We start from the raw sequence: 10,796 nt of genomic DNA on the forward strand, positions 1-10,796 counted from the left end.
GACACCAGTTTGAATTCTTCTATGGAGATGTGAGGAGATATAAAGCAGGTAACGGCAGGTTTTAATCCTGACGGTAAGCAGCTTACATTCCAATCACATTTGCTGCAGCAGTTCAATCCAATCACCAACGCAGACTGTTTTAGGACCTAATTAAAAATGACTGTACTGTCAAATTAATAACTGAAAAAAGCTGATTGTTTTACACCAGAAACATATTCCAATGCCTGGCGCCAAACAGAGACTTCCAGGGGTTCATCAGGCACACAGTATGAATAATCAAATACATTAAATCAGGGGTTTCTGAACCTTGGGGTCAGGACCCCATTTGGGGTCGCAAGACACTGGGAGGGGGTTGCCAGATAACTTCAAGAAATATTTTCTGAAAAATTTGAGCCCATTTTTGCTTATTTTTTTTACCCTTTTTCTGCATCGACACCAAACATTTTCTATATATTTTTTTGCCTTTTAATGAGTTTTTGCTCCATTACTCACATTTCTGCCACTTCTTCATCAAATTCCAATGCCTTTTCTGCAAGTATTTTACACTTTTAAGACATTTTTGGCACTAATGTACCATTTCCACCACTTTTTGCCACCTAATGTTGCATATATTGACCCATTATTGTCACTTTTAACCTATTTCCTCCATATTGCAAGCTTGTTTCTGCCAATTTAACCACATTCATGATTTGTCATGCCCATCATTTGCCAGTTTAAACCATTTGTTCCTACTTTTAAATAACATAAATTTGAGAAGCTCAGGAGCTCAAGTCTTAAATGATCTTTTATCTTCTTAGAATCTTCAGTTACATTTTAGAATAATCGAGAAAATCACTCTTTCTTTCTTGTATTTCTTCAGCCTTGCTCATCCATTTCAAATGATCACTCTCAGCTCTCAAAGAAACCTCTACTCTGTGTCAACTACATTTAAATATGATATTTTCCTTAATAGAGATTTGACCTTAAGGAGAAGTGATCACAGGTCAGTGCTCCTTTGTGGAAAACACTCACTTTGTGAATGGTTAAACCCATTGCTGTGCAGCAATCAGAGAACTGAAAGCTTTTGTTTTCAGCTGACTTCACAGTTGTACACATAATGGCCCTGAGAGAAAAAACCCACACAAAACAAAGGTTGTCCTTTGAAAGTAAAGAATGAACATTCATAGATAGTTTATAAAAGAGTTTCAGGGCTGAATTGTATCCTTGTGAAAGGCATTTTTCACTCATTTCACCTATTTTCTCATTTGAATTTCTTTGGAAAGAAAGTAGTAAATTCAGTGTACTTGGCTGTAAATGAGTCAACTGACGTCTGAAGTCCATCAAATATGAATATTGTTTATGTTCTACTATGTATCACTTTAAATCAACTTTGCACAACATTTAATAAAATTATAATTCAAGATATCCAGGATTAATCCTTTGTCCATAGCAATAACAGGTTTGATTGCTGTGCGGAATGTCAAAATAAAAGCCGTCAATGGTTCCATGCAATGTGGTAGAAATATTATTTAAAAAACATAACAGTATACGCTAATACATGTTCCTTTCCAGTGAAAAAAATGATGTTTTTCTCGAGAAATTTGAACAAAAATGCCTTTTGTTAATAAATAATTACTGTATGTCGACTTTAATTTATCAGGACATGTACCATAATCTAATATGTTGCTTTATTTACAGAAAAGGAGAAAAATAATGCATTTTTCACAATGCAAATTAATTTCTATGAGATCATTAGTTATATTCCTCTGTATGCCACAACCTAAAGATGCCTGATAAAGAAACAAGGCAAATTAAATGTTTATTTCACAGAACTTGTGTAAAGTAATGCAATTGGATCAGAATTTTTTATTATTATTTTTTTTTTACAGAAAGCCCTGAAAATTTAATTCTAATCTAATTACTAACAGTTATTAATTATCAGCAGTAGAGTCTTAAGCAAAAAAAAAAAAAAAAAACGGTGGTTTTCAAACTGGGGTCTGCGAGCCGTAGTGTGAAATAATTTATATATATATATATATATATATATATATATATATATATATATATATATATATATATATAATGTTTATGGTAAAACATTAAACAAAGAGAGCCATCCAAATATAACTGTATTATTCCGAAAACACATACAGTATGAGTATATGCACACATAATCTTCATTCTAAGCACAAGAGGCATGTGGAGGCAAGTCATTTGACCCCTGGGATAAATAAAGTACTTCTGATTCTGATGGACTACTTCCATCCACTGCTTCTCATCTTTATATCTCAGTTCTGCAGTTTTTCCTTGTTTTTCTCTTAATAACACGTCTGTAATCTGTGTGTCTTTGTATTGTTTAGATAAAAGGGAAATAATCGGCCTCATCTTCTGAGACCTTCATCTATATTCTCCCAGATTTTGGTGCACACGTAAAGATTTCAACCTGCATGTATTAATATAATTGTAACTCAAAAACTTCAGGTTGATTTTAATGTTAGTTATGAGAATAACTCATCCCTGCAGGATTACAGAGACAGATGCAATGTAAAGCACGGGGGAGGATGTATCATGCGTTTGTTACTGAAAAATCAACTGCTCCTTCATTTCCAGATGACAGCATTGGTTACAGAGCTCATACAACTGAAGATGTTGTGTCTACTCCCCCCTTGTGGTAAAGAATTACCACACAAAGGTGTTCTAATCTAAAAAAAAAGAAAAACAGCCATCAACTCCTGTTAACACTGTTATATTTGTGGTTTGTTGTTCTGTTTGTTTTACCTTAAAATATGTTCTTAAGATGCTGTTCTGACCAGACCACTCATGTAAATAACTTTATTGTTTTACTTTAAGCTTCAACAAGAAAAAATAGTTTTCTAAAAGCATTATTTTGCCTCTGATTCATTACTATCTTTCAAACACAGTTAAAAACCGACATCTTTAAACAGGCATTTAACCTGCATTAACATTTATTTTGTCTGTCTTCAGTGTTTTATCTGAGTATTTGTGTAAAGCAATATTTAAAAGCAATGTATTATTATTATCATGATTGTATTTATGTCTAAACACTGATCAGGCTTTAAGCAGGTTTTTTTTTCACTTTTTTTCTAACAAAACATGGATTATGATTAGGGCTTTATAATCACGTTAGTCACAATTGAACAATAAATAATATTTAGTTTGAGGTAAAGATTTCACACAATCCACCAAAGTTACATTCCTTGTATTGTTTTAAACTTTACTTGCCAATAAAACTATTCTAATTCTGATATCTGCAACTTCTCCATCGCATTTCAATGCCTTTTCTGCACATTTATTCCACTTACAAGACATTTTTTGGCACTTATAGTTATAAACCCTTTCCATCACTTCTCCTATACCTATGTCACATATGTTGACCCATTATTTTCACTTTTAACCTTTTTTTTCCACCATATTTCATGCTTATTTTTTTTTTTTCAAATTTAACCATATTCATGATTTGTCATGCCCATTATTTGCCAGTTTAAACTATTTGTTCTTACTTTTTAAATTACACCACCCCAACCACTGGCTTAATTATCTGACACTTTGATTAGCTAGTGAAGCTCCACATTAAAATAGATACATCACATCTTCTATCCCTCAATATATATATTAATTTGTTTAGTTATTACTGTTTGATAATATTCAACATTTTTTTATTTTTTTTAACCACTTTTTCTCTTTTTCTTGCAACTTTTAACCAATTTCTGTGGTTTTTAAAATACCATTTCACCACATTTCCGACCATTTTTTTTTTAAATTATTATTATTTGTTTTTTGGGTCACTTTTAACCCATTTTATTTGTGATTAAAACAAGGATTTACATCTTTAAGATGACTAATATATTTGTCACCTTGGATGACTGATGACATGTCCAGGTTACACCTTTATGCTCCAGAAGTTTTTGTTATTGGTTATTACTGTTTAATAACTGATGAATGAAGTTGGTCTGTAATAAAGTTGTCAATGATGATGATGATGATGATGATGATGATGATGATGATGATGATGATGATGATAAGAGTTTGAATAAGTTAATACTTTAAACTAAAAAAAACAGGAAAACCGGTTGAGCAGGAAAGACACTTATCAAAAACTCAAGGAGTACAGAACACACCTGTTTGGGCGGATGACGTCATCACTGTAAGAATGAGGAAGAAGAAGAAGGAGTAGAGCAGCAGGTATCAGCACACCTCAAAGAGAGGGGGCCACAGAGCGGCCTCCAGGTCCAGGATGGTTCTTGGCTGCTCCTCCGACTGCTGTGCTCGGCTAGCCTACAGACACCAGTCGTCCCTCAGCTTCTGGCTCCTGGTGGCCGGCTACGTCCTCTACCTGGTCATCGGGGCCGGGATCTTCTCCGCCATTGAGCTGCCCTATGAGAGCCAGCTGCTGCGGGAGGTGAGGGCGGCCCGCCGGGACTTCCTCAGCAACAACACCTGCGTGTCGGACGCCCGGCTAGAGGAGCTCCTGGCCCGGGCTCTGGACGCCAACAGCTTCGGGGTGTCGGTGCTGGGGAACCACAACAACAGCCATGGTTGGGACTTTGTGTCGTCATTGTTCTTCACCAGCACAGTTCTGACCACCACAGGTGAGGCCGTTTATTATCACTGTAAATATTACACGTTCACCTTCAGAGGAAAGCTATGTTTACCTACTTACCTGTGCAAACTATACCTGTTAGTTTAACCCGTTTTTAGTTAAAGATCTTATTTACAAACCAAATAAGATTCTAATCGGGGAAAAAAAACAACGTTAACCTATTTAAAGACCTCAACACTGGAGTATATCAGTGGTTCTCAACCTTTTCAGTCCACGATCCCCAAAATAAAGCCGCCAGAGACCGCGGTTGGGGTCAATTACATTTTCAATTACAACTCAATTATGACTGCAATTGCCGGCATTTTTTTCCAGTTGTAATTAAAATTACAATTATTATTTTTCCCTTAAATGTCAATTACAATTACGTTCTCAATTACTAAAGTTCATATTAAATTAAGGCAGTGGCTATCAGTACGTAATACGCGTCAATTGACTGCCAGTTTATTGGTATGCAGCGCCCCTCATTGGCCAGTTTAGGTCACGTGATAGATGCACCACGTGGCTGAAATTTTCGTCAGTTTTATTTTAACTCTTATTTATTTTTAGCTACCCCGCTAACCCTTTTATTTTAACCCTAACCCAGGATAGGAAATACCCTAAAATGTTTATTTTTTTGTATATGTATTTTTATAGGTGGAATTTGCCATGTTAAATATGTTCAAATGAAAAGATATATTATTCTGTCCTGAGTTTAATACTGCAGATATAAAGAGTTTGTGTGACGTCAGTTTAGTTGCTATTTTAGTCAGACGCTCTCTGTAATCATACCTCTCCTTAGACTGACTCACGCTGCTTGTTTGTCTCTTTTCTTCAGGTTATGGACACACCGTTCCTCTCTCTGACGAAGGAAAAGCCTTCTGCATCTTCTACTCGCTCCTCGGTGTCCCCATCACCCTTTTCTTTCTCTCCGTCGTGGTGCAGAGGCTCATGGTCGTCGTCAGTCGTCGACCGGTGTCCTACTTCCACCGGCGATGGGCCATATCCAGATCCAAGATGGCTGCCATTCACGCCACGTGTCTCACTCTCATCATGGCCTTGCTTTTCCTCATCATCCCCGCTTGGATCTTTTTCACTCTGGAGAAAGACTGGAACTATCTGGAGTCGCTGTACTTCTGTTTCATCTCCCTGACGACCATCGGCCTTGGGGACTATGTCCCCGGCGAAAGCCACGATAATGAACCCAACCCACACCCCAACCTTTACAAACTGGGAGTTACAAGTAAGTATATTACTTTGCCTTTCTTCAGGGGGCAGCTAAAGTGCTTTATCTGCGGACAGTTCACTTAACCCCCAGGTGCCCCCTGTGGAGAAAAGTCACTGTGTATGATAGCACTTTGCCTTTGATGATATTGTGTGGAGGTTTAAGACGAGCTAACTCACCTTTGGTTTGATCCCTATCTCTGTTATATTGGATATCCACCCAGAAGAGACGGATAGAGCAGATCAAATACATGAAAGAATAAAAAACGTATTTATTAGGCTATAGTGACACCTGCCAACAGGTCATTTCATGAGGATTATTGGTTGAAATTACCTGAAAATATCCATGGATTATATACTTACACATTACAATGGCAGTGACTCATTACCATTGTAATTTGTCAGTATATCACCATTGTACTACCATTGTAAGTCGTTACTCATTACCATTGAAATTTGTAAGTGGGGTTGGGCATTGGTTAGAATTTCAACGATTCCGGTTCCGATTCCGATTTCGGGTTTTTTTTTTTTTTTTTTTTTTTTTTTAAGAGTCATGGTGAAAAAAGTTTATATCTTTAAAGTAGCAAGCTCACCAGAGGTCTTTCTGAATGAAATAGTCTTAAACTCTCCATGAATTTTAATCCTATGCACTTTTTACTTTTTATGAGGGATTTCTTACAAGTCAGTTTTAAACTAGTATATAAATATCACATTTAATGAACACTTCCAGTGGATTCTTCTTCGTTGGTGTTCGTGGCTTCTTCTTCCGATAGGCGGACTGTTGTATAGAAAGTAGCAATCGAAATTAAAAAATTTGAAGGATTCTGGGAGAATCGGAACATTAGTCTTGGTCATTCGATACTCGATGCCCAACGCTATTAGTAAGTATTTAATCCAAGGATATTTTAATGTAATTTCAACCAATAATCATTTGAGTCAGAAAGTCAAAAAAAAAAAACAGCCGCACCAAATCACTCATTCATGAAGTTAGATGTGCATATGATGAACACACACACACACAAGGGCTGCTCAATTAATCAAAATTCAAATTTATTTCGCTAAATAAAAGAAACCCACTATTTCGGACATCTACAAATAATAAAGCTCGGCACACACATGTCATTAATACTAACTTTGAGTTGTTTAATCCACACACATGCAAGCTCCTCCCCTCCGCCCCACCCCTCTCAAATCCAAAGCTAGCCTGCAGGCTAACACGAGGACAGTTGTTGAAACATGGCAGGAGAAACAGCAAAAACACTAGGTAAACAAGCAAGACAAGTTAAATTATCTTCTATGGGAACACTTTGGGTTTGATGATGAAGACCTGGAGCAAAGACACATCACAAGTGTTTTGTTTCGTGCAAAAGTGAACACACTCGATTTTAGTGTTTGAAGGATTTTATTTATGTTTAAAGAATATATATATATATATATATTTTTTTTTTTGTACAAAAAATAAATACATTTTTGGTTGATAAATAATCATTTGAATAATCGTGATTTCAAATATGACTAAAATAATTGTGAATATTATTTTTTCTATAATCGAGCAGCCCTAACACACACACACAAATACACACACACAGACAGGCATCAGCTCTTTACTATGTAATCCAGTATTTTTCAACCTTGGGGTCGGGACCCCATGTGGGGTCACCTAGAGTTGAAAGGGGTTTCGCCAGAAATGTCTAGTAATTGATAAAAATACTGATTAAAAACACATTTTCACAACACACAATCTTAAACAACTGTTTTCTATACTTTTACTTTGGTATATATATATATATATATATATATATATATATATATATAAACCATTTTCTTGTTCTCGCAAGTTTAAAAAAAAAGGTTTTTTTTTCATGCCATTTTGTCTTTTTAAAATGCAAATTTTAAAAATTAATGATTTTGCGATAGTTCGCGATGTATGTCCTATTGTTTTGTATCAGAATATATCTTATTGTGACATGCAAATCGTGAATCGTAACATATCGTCAGACACATGGCAATGAATGCACACCCCTCGTTAAACTGTAATAAACCTAAACTGTGCATTTTGACAAATATGTCACTGCAGATTTCTTAAAGCTTTTAGTCACATTGTTCTGCAAATGTTAAATTTGTATATTGAGACGTGGATTGCTCACCTTTATCAAAGACTTTTTGTGTTTTATGTATTTGTCTGTGGTCCAACTGCACTGAAATTTTAGTGTGTTGGCACTGGCAGATGGGGAAAATGTCATTAGCTGTGCAGATTGCACCGAAAGGTGCTGGCGTTACCCGAACACTATTTGCATATTCACACAGCCAACTGTTAGGAAGGAAATTGAAGTCACGTTTCTGTCCATCTGGATAATATAAGTCAAAATCCGTTTGCTCTGTGTTCCTAATTAACTCCTGAAAGGGAAATCTGTCTATTAAACTCTTTTTTTTTTACCTGATAGGTTACTAAAGACTGAGTCTTCTCCCTTTTAACTTTTAGATCTCTTGTTTCCAGGAATGAGTAAAAATAGGCTTAAGCTCAATTAATTGAAACCAAACCGAAACCAGATGCAGATCTCAATAACAAGCAGGTAAACTCAACATTTAAACTAAATTCTCCTTTGTGCTCAAGTTCTCCTTAGACATGCGTAGAATATGAATAACATTTAGGATTTAATGGACGTTTATACTACTGCACATTATAATAACTGACACAAATAGGAATAAAGAAAAAAAAATCTGCTTTTATTTAATCAAAAAAACTAAATGTATTCTCATTGAGCAGAACTTGTCCAAATTTTTCCTATAATGGAGTTTTAGATGAATGTACTGGGCAGTGATTAAATGTTATAAAAAAAAAAAGAAAAGAACAATTATTTCCACATACCTTATTATTAACATTAAAAGTAAAACATAATTTTGGTCAAACGTGCCTGGCACATCTCACATAATGTACAATTAAATGCATTAACATTGTTACCTTTAAGGATTTATTTAAACTAACAAACATAATTATGGTTAAGTTTTCTTCAATTTTAAATCCATTTAAAGATCCCCTGCTTTAAAACATAAATTCATTAATAATAAGTAACAAAAATTAATCAGAAAATGTAAACTCAAAATCATCTTTTAAAAGCTGCAGACAGAAAGTTGAACATTTATAGTACATACTTAAATACTCAACAAAATATGCATTTATATAAACAAAACATTGATAACAACCAGGGTGGGACGATACACTGAGTTCACGATACGATATTATAGACGATAATAGGCTCACGATAACGATACAATACTTTTGGGATGGGGAAAAGTGAAAAATTATTAATTACAATGCTTTTGTTTGTCTTTGCCTCTGGACATACTTTCTCTGGACCTTTAAAAACCGTTAAAAAAGCAAAAACGATACATTGTAACGTCTTAATATCGCGATATCTTGTTGTCTTGTTATTGTGTCTTTACAACATCCTGTTTTGTTCGCCTTGTTTTGATGAGAAAAGTGTTTCAACCAAAAACCGAAAATGCACATTTGGGCCATTTTCAATGGCATCACTAATTTATCTACATTCTGTCGCATGTGCTGAGAATTCATTGATGATCTTTGTGCTTGCTCTGCAGTCTACCTGCTCCTGGGCTTGGTCTTCATCCTGGTGGTTTTGGAGACCTGCTTTGAGCTTCCCCAGATGAGGAGCATCAGACAAAGGTTCTACCAAGAAGACGCCCAGGACTTGGACTCCGAGACGGCCAACATCATCGAGCCGGAGGACACGAGTGACGAGGTGAACAGCACTTCTACGACGAATCAACAATCCGCTATTCGTTCTGTGTCGGAACTAGCGGCGTCGCTACGGCAGGGTGGCATCGCGACTTATACGCCCGCGACTGGTTCAACTGTTCCCATCAATCCACCGTATATGAAAGTGGGATGACGGATTCCCTGAAGCTGCACATCTACCTCGGATGAAACATTCCTGACCTCTGTGAACGTGGTCTGAGGCGGTTTGATTGTTTAAAGGAGCGAGTCCTGTTTGCCATTGCCAACACCAACACACGTTTATGATGTGGAAGCAAGAACCCGCCCGCAGATTAGCAGCATGGCGCTCTCTATCAACAGAGTTTTGTTTATCCTCCCGCTAGCCGGTTCCCGGCATGATATAAATCTTTGACGGAGGAAGGGATGGGCCTCTTCAAATGGAGGGAAGCCCAGAGGTTTTCACTTCCTGCCAAAGTCTGGATGCCAATAGGCAGTCTTTGTATTATAGTTGGTATTTGCATATAAAATTAATCAATTCTCCCTATTTTGTGAATGAAATAAATAATTAGATCAGTGAAAGTAAAGATTTCTCCTAATCACGTTCAGCCCTGAGTGGCCCTTAAAATTACTGTAGCGTGTTATCCCTGTTTTATCCACTAGAGGGAAGCACTTTAATGTTGGAGGTATTTTTATTTTTTTAACTGTAACATGGGTTTTCCTGGGATTTATCGTTTCCTGTAGAAAGAGATTTCTACAAAAAGGGTTTTAAAGTGTTCACTAAAATGCAACCCTGTGATTTTATTTATCTATTTCCAATGAAGGGTTGTTTTATAAACCTCTGTGGAAGGAAGTTGTTACAGTTGTCAGTTTGCAGCTCAAATGTTTCATGTCTGGGTATAGTTGTCATGTTATTGTTAAAACAATACATGTCTTCCTAAAATTTTCCCGTTTGCCTTTTAAAAGTCTTTTTTTTTTAACGTTTTCTTATATTAAAATCAGGGTCATTCCTTGTCCAAAATGTTTACAAATTGTTCCGAGAATATTTAACAGGCACACTGTAAATGTTTTTCCTTTTTGAGATATGGCCGATTTAGTGAGGGGGGTGTGTCTATTTTCGTGCATTCTTATTTTTCTTTCATTTTCAGCTTCCAATATCCCAGGAGCTACAACACATAGGAAACTCAAATTTGGTATAATAATACAGCTCCACCTACTCTCTTAGAATATACAAAAAGATCTGCTATACATTGTATCTGGTGG

General features: G+C 36.0%; 1 protein-coding gene across 1 annotated transcript; it reads left to right on the plus strand.

Moving 5' to 3' along the window:
- Positions 1–4,135: 4,135 nt before the first annotated feature.
- LOC114481102 (potassium channel subfamily K member 1-like) lies at positions 4,136–10,699 on the plus strand. The gene is made up of 3 exons (XM_028475498.1): positions 4,136–4,589; positions 5,415–5,819; positions 9,401–10,699. The coding sequence occupies exons 1-3, from the start codon at positions 4,235–4,237 to the stop codon at positions 9,709–9,711; spliced, it is 1,071 nt and encodes a 356-aa protein (XP_028331299.1). The 5' UTR covers positions 4,136–4,234; the 3' UTR covers positions 9,712–10,699.
- Positions 10,700–10,796: the final 97 nt, after the last annotated feature.

The sequence above is a fragment of the Gouania willdenowi genome, chromosome 19 (genome assembly GCF_900634775.1).
Source record: "Gouania willdenowi chromosome 19, fGouWil2.1, whole genome shotgun sequence".
NCBI lineage: Eukaryota > Metazoa > Chordata > Actinopteri > Blenniiformes > Gobiesocidae > Gouania > Gouania willdenowi.